This window comes from Melospiza georgiana, chromosome 5, assembly GCF_028018845.1.
Source record: "Melospiza georgiana isolate bMelGeo1 chromosome 5, bMelGeo1.pri, whole genome shotgun sequence".
NCBI lineage: Eukaryota > Metazoa > Chordata > Aves > Passeriformes > Passerellidae > Melospiza > Melospiza georgiana.
In genome coordinates this window covers 60,707,136-60,728,418 of record NC_080434.1, presented here as the reverse complement: position 1 = coordinate 60,728,418, position 21,283 = coordinate 60,707,136, and the positions used below count along the sequence as shown (strand labels likewise).

Genomic DNA, 21,283 nt, shown 5'->3' with positions numbered 1-21,283 from the left:
TAACACTGCTATAACTTTCTGAGTTCAGTGTTTACTTGAGCAGCTGCTGTCCCTAAATGTTGAGCTGCATAGTACCTGCCCAGTCTTGGAGACTAGGAATCGTATTTAGTGCTTGCCAAAAGAATTAATGTCCATGAAACTGCTGGAGTTTATACGTTTATACAATCTTATTTCTCAAAATTGAACCTGGGTGAGTAAATTATTTTATCTGCTTGTGGAATGGCTCACTTTTGATCAGTATCTGAAGATGCAATTCTTCAAGGTGCAGTTAAACTAGTGAAGCCTCATGGAAATTGCTTTGCCTTTTATATAGTGTATTCTACTTATTATTATCTTGTACATGTATTCTTAAAATTATGCCAGGCTGAAGGTCTTCATGTAAGTCAGATTGAATTTAAGTATCAAACACTTCATACTTTAGAAAAAGGCATACTAGTAGATATTTATCTTTTATAGGCAATAAATATTATTACTTATAATAATATCTTCTTAGATAATAATATTAATTTAATCAGGAAAATATTGAGTTAGTAAAACGAACAAAATTACAATTTTTTTCATTATTGATGCTGTTTATATCCTCTTATTCAACGAAGTCCTGTAACAGCTGTTAAGGAAGTGTTGTATCTATTTTTCCAGATAGAAAAATTAGGATACAGAGAAGAAAGTCAGTTGACAGAGTTGAAGTGGGAATGTTGCACCTGATCTTAACATTTTAATCAAAAAGACACATCTGCTCCTTTTTGTACAGGCAAAACTAAAGCTAATTCCTCCGTTGCAATATTCATGTATCTGTTTAATTCCATCCTTTAATTGTTACCTAGGTTTTACACGAAGGGGTGTGAGAGGGAGCTGTACAGGATGGAGGAGGTGTTAAGTAGTTATTTTTTTCTGTTTCCTTCATTTGTAGTGCATGAAGACACTGTAGAATGTTTTTTGAGTTAGCAAATTTGCACAGATAGGAAGAGCAAGCACATTAATGAATTTGTTGTGTGTATCAGTTCAGGAAGTTTCTAGAGGTTGCACATTCACATTCAGTCTTTCTACAAGTAATTGCTAACACTTACTACAAACAATTGCTACAAGCTCTTGGTCACTGTCTTGCAACTAATGCTCTCATTGATTTTTTTTAACTATTTCCAGCAACATGGTGATTATTTAATCCTCTTTTTTTTTTTTTTTTCTTTTTTTTTACTTCCTCATCATTTTTTTCTTTATGGATGCTGTCAGATATTGCTTCCTATTGATTCTCTTTGCACTAATTGCCCATTAGTCATCTTGTTATTTATATGGCCAATGTATAGTTACAGTTTTTCAGGTCTTGTGGGTGACTCTTGCATACTAAATTCTTTTTGAAGATTCATGCTACTCTAGGCAAAACAGTCTGACTCTTCATGCTGTACAGTTTTACACCTTAGGGAAGCTTTCAGTAGAAGATTAGGATAATGTGAGCTGTATTGTCTCACAGTAACATTAGAAGGAAGCAAACCAAACTGTTTATATATTTTAAATTAAATAACACAACTGACATTAATTGACCGTAGCATGTACTGTTGTGCACACTGCTGTATTATCTAGGTTAATGTAAAGAAGAGTGTTCTTTTTCATGCTGCATGTTTTGTCCCATCTATTGCATGCTCTTGTCTTTTCTTCTTTTATTTTTTTTTAGGAGCTCCAGACACAGCTAGATGAATTTAAAAGAAAATCTGAGTGTGAACTAAAGCAACTAGAGAAAGAGAAAGAAGTTCTTACTGGGAAACTTCAAAACTCTTCATTGGAGGTAAACTGGGCATAAATGTAATGCAGTAATAAAAAGTCTCTTCATTTTTCCTCCCATCTCTGAGATTCTGGATTAGATTTTAATAATATTTGTTGTGTCTATCACTCAATAAAATATGTAAGGACTCCAGATAGAAATAACAGCTTCTAAATATCTATGAAGATTTTGACAAGCCTATTTGTTTCATATATTGTGCTGTGCAGATGTTCTAAGGTGAGGAGTTTGGCCATATCAAGGTTGCAGAGTGACTCTGATTGTTTGTTTGTTTACAGGACAAAGTGAGATAAGACTCTTCCTTACAAATCCTGTTAACTTTCTGATTTTTTTGTAATTCATAGAGATGTATCTTCACTGATTCTAACCAGTTTCACTTCCCTCAAGTTCAGTGGGAATTTGTGTGGCAACAACTCTGCAAAAAATCAAGACATAGATCTTCAGTTGACATTTCTAGCCTCTCAGTGGTCATAATTAGCTCTTGCTGAGTGGTTGAAGACAGAGAAAGGACAGATAGGGTCATGAGGAGGCTAAGCAAAACCCTGTCCTCCCTTTCCTGCCTCCACCTTCCCACATGCCATTACTACCCCTTGGTGTGCATGTTCCAGCAATCAGGCCGTGGGCTGTGCTCATTTCTGGTAAGCCACACCTGGTTTTTCTCCCATCTGTGCTACACTAGCTGTACTAGTTATGAGTGCAGCATGGGTGTTTCTTTTTTAATTTCTCCTCCAAAACATATTTATACATTCTGTTATCAAACAGTGACATTCTGTCTATTTCCCAGTCTTACAAATACAGAATTTAAGTGTAGTTTAATGTTCTGAAATTTCTGGCTGTTTTTGAGTTTCATTACATATTTCTTCATGCCACTGTTTCCTACAGATTCTTCTCTGAGAGATTTTTGGGTCAATCCAACCTATGTTGGCCTATTCAGAGTGAAAGGTTTATGACATTCAGGTTTATTCCTTAGGTTTTGCAGATGCAAAAAATAAGGTTGTGGGTAATCAAATTACTTTTCTTGAAATGTTCAGGACAGTAAAATATGAAGGAAACTTATGTTTTCTAACTGCTCATCCACTTGCATCGCAAGATCATGGTAAATTAGCAAAGAGTGGTGGAAAATTATTGCAACTATAAGCATAAATAGTATTAAATAGTACATAGCATGCCATATGTTATGTCCACAGAGCCATGGTAAATATGAACAGATACACTAAAAAACATTTTATTGTATCTTAGAATCTGACTGCTCTGAAAAAGGAGCAAATGCTCCATTTGAAGAGAAATTTTGCATTTTTCTTGATTACTCCAGAAGTTACTTTCTTAACTAATTACTTGGCAATATTGCCAGGGTAGTGAAGTCATTTCAACTTGTAATAGTTTCCTGCTATAGGTACACGAATATTCACAACCTGAGAAAGCACCATTCACTATATAATGTTATGTTTCAGTGAGGGCATGTTTCCCATCTGGAAACCTTCACAATGGCTCAGCCCAGAGCTTCTGCCTCAAAGGTTAGGCAATGTGCTGTTACTAATCCAGTTCTAACCTGGATTTCAGACCTAAAAATAGCTTCCTTGGCTGCCTAAGACCTGGTTTTGGTTGGTCTGACATAGCTGGAGCACTGTCCAGAGTAGAGAGAAGAATGATAATTTCATCTCTCTGGGGTTGCACTTCAAAGTGTCGGTATTTCTGTACTAATAAGACTTTTATGGATAAAGAAATCAGACTTGTATCTGTTTGGTCATTTGGAAGGAAAGATGTGAGATCCTGTGTGGATTGAATGCTAATTCATTAGGGCCCTCCAGTTCCTTGGTTTTGAACTACAGGATCTCTTCAGCATGTGTTAAAGGATCTTGGTGCCACAATATAAGAAAAATATGAAACTATCAGAAAGTGTCCAAAGGATGGCTACAGGGATGGTGAAGGGTCTTGAGGAAAAGCTATATAAGGAGCAGCTGAGGTCACTTGGTCTGTTCAGCCTGGAGAAGAGGATACCAAGGGAAGGCCTCACTGCAGTCCAGAACTTCCTTATGAGGGAAGAGGAGGGGCAGACACTGATTTCTTCTCTCTGGTGACACAGAGGAATGACCTGAAGCTCTCAGGGGAGATTTAGGTTGGATATTAGAGACAGGTTTTTCTCCTAGAGGGTGGTTGGGCACTGGAACAGGCTCTCCAGTGCAGTGGTCACAGCATCAAACCTGGCAGAATTCAAAGAGTGTTTGGGCATTGCTCTCAGGCATGGTGTGACTCCTGGGGATGGGGCTGTGCAGAGCCAGGAGTTGGACTTCTATGACCCCTGTAGGTCCCTTCCAGCTCCAAATATTCTATGATTCTGTTCTATTCTGGAATTAGAAGATGCATAAAATGGCAGTACAAACATCAGCTTGTCATGATATATCTTTGTACAATGTACAACACAGCAACGCCCAGAGTTTTTATGGATCTTGAAGATTCCACCAACTAACAGCCAAAGAACACAGTCAGAAATTCCTCTGGTCAGGAATTGCCACAAGTTTAGGAATATTGTTTACTGAGAACTTAATTGAAGTAACTCTGAAATAAGCCTAAAAAACCCAGTAAAATACAATTTATTTTGTTTTTACTTCTTATGCCATATTACTGTTTATGTTATATTAGGTAATGTTTGCATCTCTGAGATTACTTTGTGCAATTCTGGTAGATAAAAGTGAATTAGTAATGGAATTAAAGTACAGTTTTTTCAAGAACTTTTGTTTTGCAGCAGGAGGACATTATAAAACAAAATTCCAGAGTGTTGCTGCTTTGTTAATAATGAAAACATCCAAATAGATTCTGGACTGATGTGAGTTGACAGTTTCATTGGCTTAAATGATGCTTTACCAACTTCAGCAAATTGAGGGTCTGGCTATCTGTTTAGAAGTCAGGAAGTGCAAAAAATTATTTGGGCACTGCAAAACACTCCAGAGAAGATTTTCACTGGTGGATTTGAAAACCTCTTTAACTGCAAAAGAGGAGGAGGAAACCTGATAGGATGGACATGTTTGTTTCTTAACTTCTGATATGTTAGAAGCACCAGGATTCATGAGAAAGAACATGTTTGTAAGTCTGATACCTCTCTGTAGGATTTTCCCCTTAATCACTGAAAAACAATGGTTTTAAAACTACTTTTCCATATGATTTCTTACTACACTGTGTTCCCAGCTCAGCCTATTTCTAGTTAGTATGATCTTTTGTTTCGTGTTTGAAGTCCTTTGGGCCAATAATTGTCTCTGAAGAGTTGGGGAAGTTTATAATGTTGTGACCACATATTAAGTTTATATAGGCCTCTAAAAATCTTTCCTGCCTAGGTGACTAATTTGCTTAAGAAGTATTCCAAGTAACATTTTTCCTCTTTCAGATTTTTCTATTATAAAATATACAGCCTATTTTCTGACACATTTTTTTCAGTCTCCTTATTTTCAGGAAGCCCATTAAAAAATGCATGCTTGAGTGTAGTGATGCTAATGCATATTGTGTCAGCTGATAGGAGGCACAGTACAGCATTAAGTCTTTCACATCAAAGGTTAGTTTTATGAGGAACTGCAGTACCTAAAAACTGCAGTGTTTCTTTTCTTTATACAGGAAAATATTGGCTTGAGTTCAATAGGTGTGCAGACAGAGTAGGGGTTTTTTTGCCTGTAACCAGAAACCAAAGCGCCCCTTTGATTAAATCTTATGATTTACCACATATTTCTTTAAAAAGTAATAAAAGAAAAAATCATAACCTCTTGAAGCAAAAGTATGTTTGGCAAGTAGCTTTGGCATCTGCCTATTCTTGGAGTGTATCCAGGCTACAGACAGATCCCATTACACAGATATATTAAAGGCAATTAATGTTTTTCATTACAAATAGTATTTGGCAATTACTCTTCACTAGTTTGATCAGGGAAATTGGTTTCATTTGATGACACAGTGGAAGAAGCCAAGAAAAAACTGGATGAATAGTGAACTTAAACTCAGTCTGAGGCAGGTGAAGCTAGGTGCTGGCTCAAATTAAATATATCAGTTTTGTTGGATAGCTTCAGCAGAGCCTTAGGCCTGCCTTCTGGTTTGTGCCATATTATTGTGCAAATTGAATTGTGGATTGCACATATGAGATGAAGATGATTTGAAATTCTTAAAAAGTACTTGATGAGCAACAGGCAGTATATGCAAAAAGGTTGTCATTCTTCACTGAAAAAAGTGTTATTTTCTTGCACAAAACAAGCATCTTGCTATTTTTTCATAGAGCAAGAGAAGCTCATACAGTATATTCAACTTTACATAATTCCTCTGCATTGTAAATGCAGCTAATAATCCTGTCCTGCTGATTTGCTTTTCTGGAAGGTGGCCCAGCTGAAGCAAATATTAGAACAACAAGCAAATAATTTCAAGGAGTCACTGAAGAAACATAATCTACAGTCCAACAAAGAAAAAGAGAAGCTTTTGCAGGATCTTCAAAACACCATTAAAGAAAACCAAAATGTTAAACTGCAGTTGGAGGCATCACATCAAAAAGTCTTAAAAATGTTGGAGAAAAGCAAGAATCAGGAACTCAAGGTCAGTTTACTACATACTAATGTTAAAAATATATATATATTTATGGGATAAACCATTTAAGTGAGAGCCAAAACTCAGTTACCTCCAATTAGCTTAATGATGGGTTGCTATTGTTGCACATAATAAATTATTCTGGGATTTTGAAACTTCCTCATCATGGGACTTTTGTTTTGTTTTTTAATAATTTTAACATTTTAACTTAGACCACAGTGTGAATATAGTATATCCTACAGTTAGGCTGCCATGAATATAAGCTCCTTTATCTGTGCACCTACTTCAGAAATACAAGGGAATTTCTGAGAGTATTAATAACAGGACTCAGTTTTATTATGTTTCATCCATTATTAATTTATACATAAATACTTAAGAAGTATAATAGACACATATAGTGATGTGTATTGCCTTATATACCTTCAAGAAATCAATTCAGTAAGTGATAGCCAAGGCTTTTAAAGGTTCAAGTGAATTGATTTCAGTGACAAAATGTTAATGCAATATACTGAAGTTCCAAAGACTGTTGCTGTCCAAGAAAAAATCAACTTGAAAAATGTACATGTGATTGTGACATGGAATTCAGATGTCCCTGTTGGTTCCCACAGCTTAGAGAACTTTATAAAACCTAGGTAATAAAACTACTGTAAGTAGAATTTAATATCCTGTTTATATATTCCAAATAAAATTCCAGTTTTGACAAAACCAAGCTGAAGGCAGTGAGTTGGTAAGAATAAAACTGAGGACAGGAGCTTGCTTTCAGAGCCACTACAGAGCAGCTGCTCCATCCCTTGCAGTGTACCAGCTGTACTTCTAATGACAGTGGAAACATGACCCAAGAGGGATTCAAGGAAAGACAGATGCCTTTGTCTGACACACTGTGATAAGTAATGACAAACAGGTTAAATCTGGGGCCTTTGTATGATGAATAATAAAACTTTCTTTCTAATGTCAAATAGTACGAAGATATCCGTGTTATTTTATCCTGCTCAAAAGATCTAAGAGGTGATACACTGATAATTTATCTTGTACCTATTAACTGTTACTTTTTAACTTCAGCTCATTTTTATGCTTGCATAGATAAAATATCTTGTAAAGTGGTGATGAAAATTTAAGTTCCACAATGAAAGGCCACATTCATCCTAGCATTACAAGTAAAACAACAAGCTGATGAACAGGCTCCAACTACTTTGTTTTTGGGGGAACTTTTGCTTACAGGAGGCAGAAGAACGTTTGAAAAAGGAATTTAATGAGACTTTCAAGATCCAACATCAGTCTCATAGGCTGGAAATACAAACCTTGGAAGAGAAAGCAAAGAAAGAATTACATGATGAACTTGAGCAGATACAAAAGCAGCAAGCCCTCTTGCTAGGTATAGTGTCTCATGTCATGCACAGTTCCTATTGCTTGATTATATATATGCTGAGAACCACTGACTTTCATCCCATTCATTTCTTTCCCATTTTCTGGGAACTCAGATCTTTCTTAATCTCTTTTGTCATATCCTTCAATTTCAACAATATAGTCTTAATATTCTTTGTTAACCAAGCTCTCAATTGTCAGCAGCAAAATGTTGCAGAGAGAGTAGTATGGTGTACAGCATTCAAGTATGCATTATCAGGCATATTAGATTGGAAAATTATAATTAGTTCATATGACTTTACTCTTCTTTTTCTATATTGAATTTTTATATGTGCTTCAAGTCTGCTCTATTGAGTTCAGCAGTGGAGATGAGTTGCTCCCTATGTGCTGTTTAGTCAGTTTCAAAAGTGCCCAAAACTGTTTAGAACTCAACAGAACACTGCACTAGCAAGATGTGTAATATCTTCAGGTTTAATCTCAGGTTATTAAAGCTCATCTATAAAATGTTTTTTAATTAAATAAAAAATAATTTGAAAGTCTTTTACATACAAACTGAATTTTATTCTTGGATTTTTTCCACTAGTAATTAAAATTTTCTCGAAAGATTTCTTCCTTTCTGAAGTGTAGACTTTAAATAGATAGATTATCTTCTTCAACAAAGATTGTAGGGAGACAACAGAGATAAAAACTTTTTTCTTCTTGTACTTGAAAAACTTGTACCTAAAATACCCGAAAGTTGCAGTATATGACAGATGAGCCTGCATAAGCCTTGTACTTCTCTAACACAACCAGAGCTTTCCTCAGTCTGCCCTGTGGCCCTCTGTATAACACCAGCTGAATTAACACTAAAGTTCAAGATTAGAAGAAACAATGGTGATGATGTGGTCTGCAATACAACTGCCACAGAATTATCTCTCTGAGTCTGATGTGGACTCATTGCTTTTGTAGCTCCATATCAGTTTATTATTACTCAGCTGAGTTACCTCTCTAGTAATAGGAGGCCATTATGCTTAATGGGGAAGGAGTTGAGGAACAAAGCAAAATATAATGAATTAATGTTTTCATCTACATTCCCTGTATCTGCCTTCCCCATCCAGCTGGCCTCTGACTGCCTAAATGACTGTCTGATTGTTACTAGGGTCTCTAAGGATGGAACTCTCCGAGCAGCAGACATCATGCACAAACCTAAAGAAGCAAATAGAAGAACTACAAATGGAGCTGAGGAGTGTGAGGACACTGAAGAAGCAACAGGCAAGGGACCAGTTTGTACTTCATTGCTGTGTTGGGTTCAGCAAAAGCAATAATATCACATTTCTCTCTCCAGTGATAATAAAAGTATATGATCTCTTCCAGAAATGCAATGGGTTTTCTGCCTTTAAGTCTCACTTTAAATGTTTATAATTTTTTCCCTGTGGGCAGGCTTTTTCTTTCCAATTAAAGATCAGAATCTACAAAAGAAGTAAATGAAAGAATGTTACAATAAAATAAATTGTGTAGAGACTGTAGATTATATTCAGAAACTTTTGATCCCTGATTTTGTCTTGCACATATAATTGAAAAATCAGATCACAAAAATGCAATGCACAAAAATCCAGGAAGATGTTAACATTAAAAGTAAGAGGCTGTGAATAACTAAATTTGGCCTTTTTCTTAGGAAGGAAGTAGCCAAAGCCAGATCAGATCTCTTCATGATGAACTGGAAAAATGTCAGAGTGAAATTTCTGAACTCAAGAGAGAGAATTTACTTTTGAAGGACACAATGGAGCTGCTCAGTGCTGAGTTGGAGACACAGAAGCAAGAAGCTGCACAGCTTCAGGATAGAGATAAACAGCATAGAAGGTTTGCCTTGAATTCACACTTGGCAGTGCAATCTAGAGATTCAATAGTTATGCCAGAGTGAGTGGTGTTCTAAGCGTGATGCATGTCAGAATCTTTCCTTCCTAAAGTACTAATTTTAGAAGCTAGGAATTTTGCAAAAGCAGTAATTCATTTCACATTTTCCTCCAGCCATAATAGATGCATTTGAGCTAATTGTTCATTATATGTTACAGAAAAGTATGTCTAGTGTATCCCCCCAGGAGTGACCTGAGAAAATGTGCATGATGTCAGCCTTTCAAAGGCACTGGGAGACATAGATCCCAAACTCACCAAAGAGCTATTAAAAGGAATATGGAAGTTTCTGAGAATAAATATCAGGTTTTTATACATACTCTGTAGGTGAAACCAATGGACTGTTAATTCCAAAAGGGATGTTTGAGAATGCCATATACTCCCTGTAGGAGTTTGCTTTGGCTGTAGCAGCCAGATTTGCACAGGGGTAGTAAGGGCAGTGCCAGTGGATACTGACAGTGCCCCTGGGCTGATGGTGAGCCTGGCACTGTGAGGGGCTGTCAGGGCACAGGAGGGGCAAGGTGACTTGAGTCTTGGCCATCTTGTAGAAGGTAAGCCATGTCTCTGTGTAGCCAGAGGCTCACCACACAAATGGTTCCATTTCTGTTCAGAAAAAGTGCAGAATGCCAGGATCAATTAGTTTGGAGAAGACCTCTGAGATCCTTGAGTCCAGCCTGTGGCCACCATGTCAACTAGACCATGGCACTGGGTGCCACATCCAGTCTTTCCTTAAACACATCTGGGCAGCCCGTTCCAATGTCTAATCACCTTCCTTTGAAGAAATTCTTTCTACTGTCCAAACTAAACCTCCCCTGGCATGACTTAAAAAGGAGACTTTTTAAGTCTGGGTTCACTGCCCACTGCATTTGTATGGGTGTTGAATCCTTTGAAATTTATGGATGAACATAACACATTCTCTTTGCAGAGAGACTGAGGGATCTGGTGTGTGGGTATATGCCCCTAACTACACAAGCATGTATATAAAAGGATTTCTGAAGAGTGTGCCCTTAAAGGAATCTTTAAAATTATGGCATATATAGTCCAGAAAAAAGCATTCAATGGATAGAATGTCTCTCTGCAGACTGTCAGAGTGGCCAGAGTAATTCCATTCCTGTCTACCAGTCAGTAGATATTTAAAGAATGAGTAACTTTTTTTTTTTTTTTTTTTTTTTTTGCCATTGCACTCTTTGGAGAGTTACTTCAAAGTGAATTTCATTTCAAGCTTTTGAAGCAAGATCAATAGAGAGAATTGCAAACCAGAGGGTTTCATTAATGCCCTCAAGCTACCTTGAAGGAATTTAGAGCCTCTGTTCATGAAGAGAAGAATTATTCACGTGTCAGCGCTGAGGTCTAAAAGGCCTCAAATGCTAAGGCTGCTGGGCTGGAGGATTTGCATTACAGGGAATGGATGGTGTAGCTCTACTACAGTAAGCATTTGGGAAGGAAGCATTAATGGAAATTATATAAGGAGAAATCCTTCAAATAACTGGAGATAGGACCAAAGCACTGGAGTGGACCTAGGCCTCTGATACAGGCTGCTCTGAAATTAACCCATGGAAGACTTGAAAAACTAACTTGCAGCTCTTGGGTTTGGGGTTTTTTTTTTTTTGTTTGTTTGGTTTTTTTGTTTGTTTGTTTGTTTGTTGCCAGACTAATAATTTGTGTAGGGGAGTAGTTAAATTGGTGCATATAAGTAATTGCTATTTTTACTTTTAACAACAGTGCCCCTGTCTTATGCCAGTTTCTTTTCTGATTTGAAAGCTGATAGGGGCTTGTTACTTGCATGTGACAAATTTTTATAACAAACTACTTAAAATTACTAGGCCTACTCTTGCAAAGTAAGTGAAACCCATAATCTGCTTGAAGTAATAATTCCTCTTTCCATTCTCTTGAACTGTGTGATTTCCACCTCCAGTACAGAAAGCTTTTACAAGGATGAGGATAAGAGCAGACAAAGGTGTTTTTATGGGAAGAGAGAACAAGTCCCCAAGTGGGTCTTCTGAAGGAAAATATTCTACTCCTGAATATTCATTTCAAGGGATCCTTCTCCCTTTTTTGCCCTTATTCTTCTGCTGCTTATTTTATGCTAAGTGCCAAATTAGTCACTTCCATGGCTGTGCTCTAATTTCAAGGGGAGAAACTAGATTTTTTTTTTTAGATTTTTAAATTTTTTTTTTAGTTTTAGGATGATGATAGGCAGTATTAAATGTTTCTGGTGTCATGATGTAGTGACATATATCATGAGAGCCTCATGTTAAAATGCCAGATATTTCAACATGATTTTGCCTAATACAAATAAGTTCCTATGGTACTTTGTTGTCATATTTTGTCATTAAGATTGATGTACAAACTAACCCTCGACAGAACATCAATAGCACCATTATATGGAATAGACCTTGAATTTCCTGAAGGGTGAAGGCCAAGTACTTTTCAAAATAATTTTTCTCTTCCTCAGTGTTAAAATATTTCTTCTCAGATTGCAACCAAAATGTCAAATCTGTAGGCAGAAGCCAGATCTTTGCCCAGTTAATTACCCTTGCAGTCAATAAAACTCCTCAAAACAGCATGCTTTGATCAATGATAATAAACTAATATTGAAACCTGAGAATTCAGACATATTTTAATACCAATGAAAGGCTACTGGTAGAAGACCTCAATATCAAGCATAAAAAAGAACTGGACATACTGAAAGGAGATCACCGGAAGGAAATTGAAACCATAGTGTCTGATTTCAGCAGCACTCAGGCACATCTCCAAGCAAAGATTTTCTCCTTAGAAACTGCGTAAGTAATTTAACAATAAACTCTGGCTCATGCTGGCACTGAGTTCTGTTTCTATTTATTATCCTTAGTACGTACAGTTTTTTTATTAATCATAAGTAAAATACTATAAGGATCAAAATAGGAGTGCATAGGTATTGTCTTTGCAAACCAAAAATACCCAGCCACATTGTAATAAATTCTGGATATTGCTTAATCTAAAGCACTATACATGAAGTTTTACTATGCTAAATTAAAACTTGCATGTAGGATCTAGAAATTCTATAAAGTGTAAAATCATCTGTGTTATAGATAACACCAGAGGCCTTGATCATAATTGTGTACTTAATTTTGTTCAGCAGAGTAGCATCGTTAAGTAAAACTTCTTAACCTCATTCTCACTCCCTTAAAAATTTCCAAGGAAAAAGATGCTCGTGTAAATAAATGCAGTTTGCAGCCCCCTGTGGATTTAAGAAGTCCTGTGGTGCTTCAGTTTGAGTCCCCTCAGAAATAATCCCTTATATATATATATATCCCTCCTCCTTTTCTCTTATCCCAACTGCTCAGAAGCAGCAGAAGTCCAGAAGAGAGACTTGGCATGTAAGCAGGCCTCTAACCTTTAAACCTTTCAGATTTAAAGATTCATCTTTTTATTTTAACTCAGAGATAACTCCAAGGTAATAAGAGTCAGGGGTGGTCCTCTCAAAAATGTTTACCCACACATATAAAGCAGGAAATTTAAGGAATTTAAAAAGCTGAACTCAGACTACAGGTTTTGACTTAGCAGGGTTACTAAAGCAGCATGCATATGCATGTTTATCTTCATGAAAGTTACAGGAATTGAGTAATTCTGAGGATTCCAAAGTTACTGGGTCAGAAAAGAGAACAAGTAGATGATTATAGATGTGTACAGATCCTCTGACACTGATTTCTTTCTTTAGGAAACTAGACTAGCAATATGATGTGCAAGCTTGTTACCATTTTACATAAGGGGCTGGATTTTACACTGGACAGGTGTTGTGGATTAACCCTGGAAATTTATTTTGGAGCTCCAGAAGATTCTATACTTCTACATAAACCATGTACAGGTGTCCATTTTATAAAAATCCTGTTTTATTGGAAAGGCCTGGCTATGTCCCTGTATTTTAGGCTTGGAACATAGGGCAGAGTACATCCAAGGTTTCTCTTGAACCTAATCTGAGGAAGTTTTTTTCTGGTCTGTATTTTCTTTGGTACAGACTTAAAGAATTAGAAGAAAAGTCAAAAAAGTGGGAGTCCAGGCCTGAAGACACACACCTTATAAACTGTCTGCAAGACAAATTAAGTGAGAGAGAAGAGATTATCAAGCAGCTGGTGGTAAGACTCTTTTTTATATGGACATATGTATTTTGGAATCTATTGTAAGGCTTTATTCAGTGTTTCACACATTGCTTCACCCTGGTTGTTTCTTTCTGTTCTGGAATTCTTTGACAAATGTATCTTTCCATACCAGCTTCCAACAAATACAGGTTTCCATACATGTAACTTTGTTTCCCTTCAGGAAGGAAGAAAATGTCAGCATTCACTTGCAGCCAACGCTGACTCTTACAGGAATCGGTCATTTTCTTTCAACCCCAATACAGCATGCCTGACTCCCTCCATGAAGGTAAGATGAGCAATGCAATTAAAATCACACATTGTGATCGTTTTATTACTATTTGAATCATATCAGGACAACAAAAATGCTATCCATGGTCTATGATGATATTCAGTAGAATTCTTTCCAGTGCCAATCTAGAGTCAGTTGTTGAGCAGAGGAGAAATTCTTCAGAAGTATATATGCAACATAGATAACTGGTGTTTAAGCCAGTATAAAACAACAGAACTCTGACATCAGTCTTCCATTGGGATAAGCATGGCAATTGCTTGCAGATTTGGGATGTGCTAATTGGGATATTGCATGCATCAAGGCAAATTATGCATCTGTTTGAGTTGCTTGGTATCTGCCCTTTGTCATTCCAGTCCCTCTGCATGATATTTCTACAAATATCCATAGAAAGAAGGGAGGTCAAGTTGGTGAAAAGCACCTTCATGTGTCTAAAATCTCAGGGTCAAATACATGTTGTTTTAATTGGACGGCAAAATGCATGGATACAGCATACCATGGAAATTTAATTTAAATGCCTATAGAAAAATACAGAAATCTTCCTATTTGGGTGTTCCTTGTAAGGTATTTGGGAATGAGGTATTGTTAAGGTTTCATAGAATAAAATGTAAAAAATGTGTATGTAATGAAGTTTTCTGTTGCAATAAAAAGCAGAAGAAAAAGGTTGAGGTGCCCAGTCGTGTTGTCAGTGTTCCGAATTTAGCTTCCTACGCAAAGAGCTTTTTGAGCTGTGACTTGAGATCAAAAAGAAGTGCTCCTCAAATAACAAAATCTACAAGCTTAGACCGGAGTTCTGGTTGCCTCAGGGTGGGCTCTCCATCAACACAGTCCTCAGACAGCACTGCTGCCACAAGGTATTTGTCCATTTTGTATTATGATAAATGAATTCATATTTAGAATCTTGTAGGCAATTCAAACACATTTGACACGAAATACACAACGATGTAAGGTTCCTACTGTGCAATGAACTGTGTGTGTTTCATTTTCTGCAGACAGATCCAGAACTTTACTGCAAAAGTGGGCTATAATCCCTGCCCAGCTGACCTTTTGCTTGTAACCCCTCCTGGTAGGGGAAATAAAAAACAATACAAACCAACCAAACAAAACACACAGACAGACACACACATACACACAAAAAAGCAAAAGGAGCTGCAAGTATTTTACTAAGAATGTAATTAATTAGTAACATGGCATCTTTTAATGGTTCTGTTAAGGATGTGTGTCTTGTGTGTCTTCCTTATTTTTATTGCCTCACCTTGCACTTGGTAGATGTGGATGTCATGTTTTTATTTTAAGATGTATTTGAATGAACCTAGGCTGATCATTTAGCAAAGGTTAGGCATTTGAAAACTGATTAGCAGATACTTAACATCTTTGGTTTTTTTCTCTTTGAGGAGCTTCAATTCTTCAAATTTTTGAGTTATGTAAATGATGTTCAGGGTTTATTACATAAACTCTCTCTTCAATAAATAGTTAAAAATGTATGTAGCTACTATACAGTTAAAAAATCCCCAAACTTTACCACAGTATTTCAGGGCAAAATCTGGCCTTCTCAGCTATCTCCTGGAGGAGATTTAGTTATCCTGTAAATTATGTGCAAGAGAATTCTTTCCTTGGGGGCAGATGGTGCTGACTGCTGACAAAAACAACCTGGGACACAGGCTTAGATCCTCCTTGGCAATTCCCACTTCTTTAAGATACAAACATGCTGTGTCATCCCAGATGACTGCCAAGGCAAATGGGATTTCTGTTTTAGAGGGAAACAAACGTGCAAGGAGACTGAGCTTGGCTGCTGCTGCCTTAATTCTTTTAAATCGGTCAATCATAAGTTAAGTCCTATTTGTTACCATATGTTTAAAAAATCCTGAATTATGGAAAATCAGGGACTATGTAATAGGATTGATTATGAATGCCAGGTAGTGTTCAGATAAATCTTTCCATTTCAAATAGAACTTTTACCCAACATTTTTAATGCATAAATTCTATTTGGTATTTTTAAGAGTGAATTGCAGCTGCCATTCTCTGATTTTCAAGACTTCATATCCTGATGCATCCTTTTGTTTAATTTTTTGGGAGTGTCAAGTTAAGAACTATGTTCAAATGTTTCTCTATAGCTGTTAAGCTCGGCTTCATGCTTTTCTTCATGTTACAATCAGTGCTGCTGGATTGTAAGTAAGTAGGTTGGTGATGCTAATGCTTATTTGTTTGCACAGGACACATGGCAATGAACATGAACAAACGAACAATGAACAAACCAAAGATGACCAAAAACAAGACCCTCAGCATCAAGAATGGCTTACTAAGTATTTTTCATTTTAAAGCAAACTACTGCCATACTTCTCAAAATTACTATAAAAGTCATTCCTGTTTCCTTTTTAGGAATGATAATCCAATAGTTGTTTTAAGGGAAGAAAAAAAAAGTAATTTCTAAGTAAGGAAGTACCTGCATTCTCTTTCATCTAGTAACTATGGAGTTACAGGCATGAAGTTCAGGAAAATGCTTTTTTAAAAACAACTTCTATAAAAAATTAAGGAAAAGTTTGGATACAGTTATGTGAAAAGACTTTTTAATGAAGAGACTATATCACTCCACTATTTCATTAAATGTGGAATTTGGACTCTGATATGTTCTGTCAATTTGGCACCAGCTGAAAAAAAAAATCTTCCTTCTGTACATTTACGTTTGCTTCATCAGCTGTTTATGTAAGTTCTGCATATAATAATGTAATTTTAAAAGTTTTTAATGCTTTTTGTCAAATTAATTTTAAGCTGCACAGCATGTAGTACACCTTCAAAAATATGCTAGCATGTTTATAGCAGGCTGATTCAGAAATAATTTCTGGTTTGCTTCATAAACTGTTTTGTATATTTATAGCTATTTGCTATGTAATATTCCCATTGAATTTCAATATATGTATCAGCCTGATAAATTAGGGTGATATGTAAGTATGAACATTAAAGCTTGTAAATGATCCAATTTCTGTGTTTTTCAAAAGAATTCTCTGTTAATGCTGAAGTCAGACTTGTACACTGAGTTCCAGTGATGACAACTGCACCCTGGTACCTTTTAACTCCATACTAGTTTTATGCCCACATAAAAGTCAAGTGGGGGAATGACCACATTTATCAGATCATGCTAATTCATTGCTGGCAGGAAAGAACCCAGAAGTTGACTCTTGGGTTATAACCCATGAAGTGTAAAAGGCAGGAAAATGTGCAACCAGCAGCCTGCTATTAAGACAGGACAGTTCTCTTTGGTTGCTTTGAATCCTCATTTCATTTCAACTAACAGGGCCCAGCTACCTAAAAAAAATGTTATACATGCAAAGAGATGTACCTCCAGCCTAACCTGTGCTCACATCCAACAGCCAGCGAGAGCTACACCAACAGATGCAATCATTTCAGACAAAACAGCCACTGCATCTCACTGGTGGTGCAAAGGTGGAAGGAAGGGCAGAACACTTCTACATGCCAAAGCTTTCATCCCAGTTATCTAGTATTTTTTCCAAGAGGAACTGTTTGGTTGGAAAAGTGATTTGGCAAAAAGGCACTTTTTGTACACTTGTAATCAAGAAAGAGATTAAATAGCGTACAGAAACTCTGATGGGTACCTTGGCACCTGTGAGGATGGAAATGTACAGCGCTGTTCTCATTATTTTTCATCCATTCTGCCCCAAGAACACTAGAAATTTCAATACACAATTAGCAATTCTTACTTCCAGGGTTACAACAATTAATTATTCAACTCTGCCCCCCAAATAAGTATATGTAGAAAAGTGGTTATATGGATGAATTTAATTTGTTGCTTAGTAATACACAGGAGTGTTTTGCTATTTCTACCTCCAAAAGCTTTTTTGGCTACATTTAACTTACTAAATAGAGCACTGCAATAGAAGGTAATTCTGTATACTGGTGGTGATTCTACCTCCACAATGAGTGGTCTGCATTTTGGGGTAGGTATTTTGGAACACCTCTTCAGTAGCCTGAGAGTCAGAACATCAGTAGCATGAGGCCTGCATTACATATCCCACTCTTTTGTGTGTGTTTTTCCATTTCAATTCATCCCATAAGAACGAAATTTGAATATCCCAAGATACCTTCCATGAGGTGAGCCAGTATGATGGAGAGTGACAATTCACTTCAAAAAAAAGTGATCTCACCTACATACAGACAATTTTAAAGAATGTTTCTGCAGTTGTACTCATGGATAATTACTGGATCACAAAACATTTAAATATTCCAGAAAAAATCAAAAACTAATCTTTGCAAATATTTTGATTATATCAAAAAGAGGGGAAAGCAAGGGCCACCCTCTCTAGAAGGAACAAGGATGCATTCTGGGAGACACACTTCTACCAGAAATCACCCTGAACAGCAACTCTGAATATTTTCCATTAAAACATAAAACCAATCCATATTTCTGTAACAAAAGAAAACAAGAAAATTTATTTGGCTTAATTGTTTTAACTATATTTGCAGTATAAATTACATTATACAAAAAGCATACAAAGAACACCATTGCTTTTAAAATATTGAGCTGTGTAAAACTGAAGATTATGTTTGCTTCATTGGAGCAGGAATGTTTGCAGATGCTTGTTCTAGGTAAGCTAATGGACCTTGAGGCATTTCTGCAGGCTTTTTGTGCTGTACACTGATGTCTTCCAGGACCTGCTGCCAGTGTCGCAGTTTACTCAGATGCTTCTGAATTAATGCTTCTTTTCTCTGCAATTCATTTCTTAATTCTGAAACATCCTATGGATGAAAAAATGGTGTATTAGTAAATAGCATTCAAAAGGATAACCACCTCACATAAAGAGTATGTAACTTTTTTAGACCTTGAGTTTTCAAGCTGAACTTACAGTTCAGGAAAAAGAGAATAATGGAAAAGTGTCTAATGATACAGAGGGAAAGCACTGTGAATGCACTAGTGCCATTCACCTATGTCACATATTGCAGAGATCACCATCCCCAGCAAAATCTGACTAACTAGTTTGTCTCTTCCAATGAATTATCAGCTGTGTTCCAATACTCCACATAGCAGGTATCCAGCCTCTCCAGGTTCATGATGAGACTTATGATAACAGCCAAGTTCTACCAACTTAAGGTACAGCATCATGTTGAAAAATCCAAAATTATGAACATGGTGATGAAGGTACATAGCTTATCTGATCTAGCACAGGATAGGTAAATTAACATACCTCTTTAATTACTTGTTCTGGTTTCTGGACTGATAGCTGCAGTCTTTTTTGTAGAAAAAAGCATTCAGTTTGTCTTGCAACATCCAAAAACTTTTGGATGCACTGATCAACACCTAAACATATAATAACAGTATTGAAAGAACAGCTTCCAAAAAAATAGGATTTCAGGCTGGTAATGGTAGTGGTCTATTAAAAACACTTTTCACAGTACCTTCTAGAACGAAAATTGTCAGACTATCTAAAATAATGTATTTATAAACCAGTAAGTCCTTGTATAAGACAATGCTTTGCAAATGGACAAGTTATTTTAGAAGTGCAACACTTCCTCCCATGTTTTATTTTATTTCTGACAAGGAGTAATAAAGTAATTCATGGAACCTGGTTGCATGCCTAAGCAACATGCTCAGTGTAGGGTTCTAAAACATGCATTTATTGAGGAGAATATTCTGCCCTCATAGACTGAATATTCTGCCCTCATAGACTACACACTACTATTTTGGTAATAAAAGTTGTTCCATGCCAGCACACGAATATGATCAAATAACCAGAAAGGAGTTTTGAAAAGCATTTATGCCGAAATCATTGAAACGCCATTTGAATGAAGTTTCAGAAAATTTTCAGGGACAACGGCACTTCTAAGGCCCACTTTTTAAACTCATGTTCACACAATATTTATTCCACCTCCACGGAGGTGGTCACCCAAACCCTAAAGCATCGCTGCTGAGCTGCCTGGCCCTTCCCGTTCCCTGGAACTGCTTCATTCAGCTTCCCAATGCATCACATCACCTCCCTGGTGCTCCAAACGCGTTTCACTGCACGCCAACCCAACCTCAGCAGACACCTGGCACACTCCGACCCTCCCACCGCACCCGGGGCATTCCCGGCTCCGCTTCTCTCCTGCCACCGCTCCCGGCAGCGGCAAGGGGCGGCGCCCTGCTCCCGCCCGGGCTCACCGGTGCGGATCTCCTCCTGGTCCGTGCCGTTCACGTAGTCCTGGCTCACCAGCGAGGCGAAGCAGGCCTGCGGACAAGGAAGCACCGCGCTGAGCGGCTGCGGGGCTGGCGCAGGCAGGCAGCGCCCGCCCGCGGCTGCCCCTCCTCACCTCAAAGGACGCTTCCAGCTCGTCCACCAGGGTGCTGTTGGGGTTGCGCGGCCCCGCGGGCGGCGGGATGAGGCCGGGCGGGCCGGGCGGGCCCGGCGGCGGCGGCCCCGGGGCCTGGGAGCCGAACATTCCGCCCAGCGCGCCCGCCATGGCGGGAGCGGCGGCCGCGCATGCGGCGGGAGCGGGGCGGGCCCGGGCGGCCCCGCCCGCTGAGGGCCGGAGCCTCGGGCGGCCGCGGCGTGTGGGGCGGTGCATCGCTCCTGGCACTGTCACTGGGCACCGTCTGGCACCATTCTCCTGGCACGTGTCAGAGATATTGTAATGTATCGAGATCCCTTCTTAGACTTCTCCAGACTAAACACAGCCAGCTCCTGCAGTCTCTCCTGTTCCACACCGTCCATCCTCACTGCCCTCTCCTGTAGCTCCACCCGTTTCTTGCACTGACCAGCGCAGAACCGGACAGGGCACTCCAGAAGTGGCCTCGGTAGGGCAGAGGAGGTGGGAGGATCTCCTCCCCAAGCCGCTGGCCACACTCCTTCCACTCCAGCCCAGGATAGCACTGGCCCTGCTGGAACAAGGCAAGCACAGACAGCAAAGCCGTCCTCCCCAGAGGGACCCTCCTCCTCCTCCAGCCTTTGCCCTGCTTCTGTCTCACAGGTGCGAGCCTGGCTAAGCACTGTTTCAGCATCACTTGGTCCACAACAGCATTTAACAAAAACCCCAAAAACCCACCCTAAACCAAAATAAATCCCCACCTCATGGGCTTGGATCCCCCAAATTGTCAAGAAAACATCACCTCACGTTTTAAGTGTCAGGTCTGTTTGATGTTTGAACTGAGTCTGGGGTCACACCAGGAAAGCGGGGAACTATCAGGATGACAAAAACCATTAAGATAAGGGCAGGTTCCCCTAAAAACACACAAGCACTAACTTGCACCCAGTAGTTTTCTGAAAAAAAGTTACAATATACAGTTTTTGACATGTTTATAACTTACTACATAAT

General features: G+C 38.2%; 2 protein-coding genes across 5 annotated transcripts in view; one reads left to right on the top strand and one right to left on the bottom strand.

Annotated features, from left to right (window-relative positions):
* FAM184B (family with sequence similarity 184 member B) overlaps positions 1-18,334 on the top strand; it is a 37,234-nt gene extending 18,900 nt beyond the window's left edge. Inside the window, exons 3-12 of one of the 4 annotated variants that reach the window (XM_058024345.1) lie at positions 1,670-1,780; positions 6,122-6,334; positions 7,544-7,697; positions 8,826-8,938; positions 9,342-9,526; positions 12,214-12,360; positions 13,575-13,692; positions 13,877-13,981; positions 14,633-14,835; positions 16,195-18,334. In XM_058024345.1, the coding sequence (XP_057880328.1) occupies positions 1,670-1,780; positions 6,122-6,334; positions 7,544-7,697; positions 8,826-8,938; positions 9,342-9,526; positions 12,214-12,360; positions 13,575-13,692; positions 13,877-13,981; positions 14,633-14,835; positions 16,195-16,300 (1,455 nt within the window). In that variant the 3' untranslated portion in view covers positions 16,301-18,334. Of the gene's footprint in view, positions 1-1,669; positions 1,781-6,121; positions 6,335-7,543; positions 7,698-8,825; positions 8,939-9,341; positions 9,584-12,213; positions 12,361-13,574; positions 13,693-13,876; positions 13,982-14,632; positions 14,836-16,194 lie in introns of all 4 variants that reach the window. The other 3 variants (XM_058024344.1, XM_058024343.1, XM_058024346.1) reach the window with 3 other exon arrangements.
* Positions 18,335-18,398: 64 nt separating this feature from the next.
* MED28 (mediator complex subunit 28) lies at positions 18,399-20,431 on the bottom strand. Its single transcript, XM_058024347.1, has 4 exons — positions 20,282-20,431; positions 20,133-20,199; positions 19,180-19,292; positions 18,399-18,733 (listed from the first exon to the last, which is right to left on the bottom strand). Exons 1-4 carry the CDS (start codon positions 20,429-20,431, stop codon positions 18,536-18,538), a joined length of 528 nt encoding a protein of 175 aa, XP_057880330.1. The 3' UTR covers positions 18,399-18,535.
* Positions 20,432-21,283: the final 852 nt, after the last annotated feature.

Coding starts and splice junctions, on each gene's coding strand:
- MED28 (XM_058024347.1), bottom strand. CDS start 20,431: ATGGCGGGCGCGCTGGGCGGAATGTTCGGCTCCCAGGCCCCGGGGCCG. Junction 19,293..20,132: donor CCAGGAGGAGATCCGCACCG/GTGAGCCCGGGC, acceptor TTATATGTTTAG/GTGTTGATCAGTGCATCCAA. Junction 18,734..19,179: donor CAGAACAAGTAATTAAAGAG/GTATGTTAATTT, acceptor TTTCATCCATAG/GATGTTTCAGAATTAAGAAA.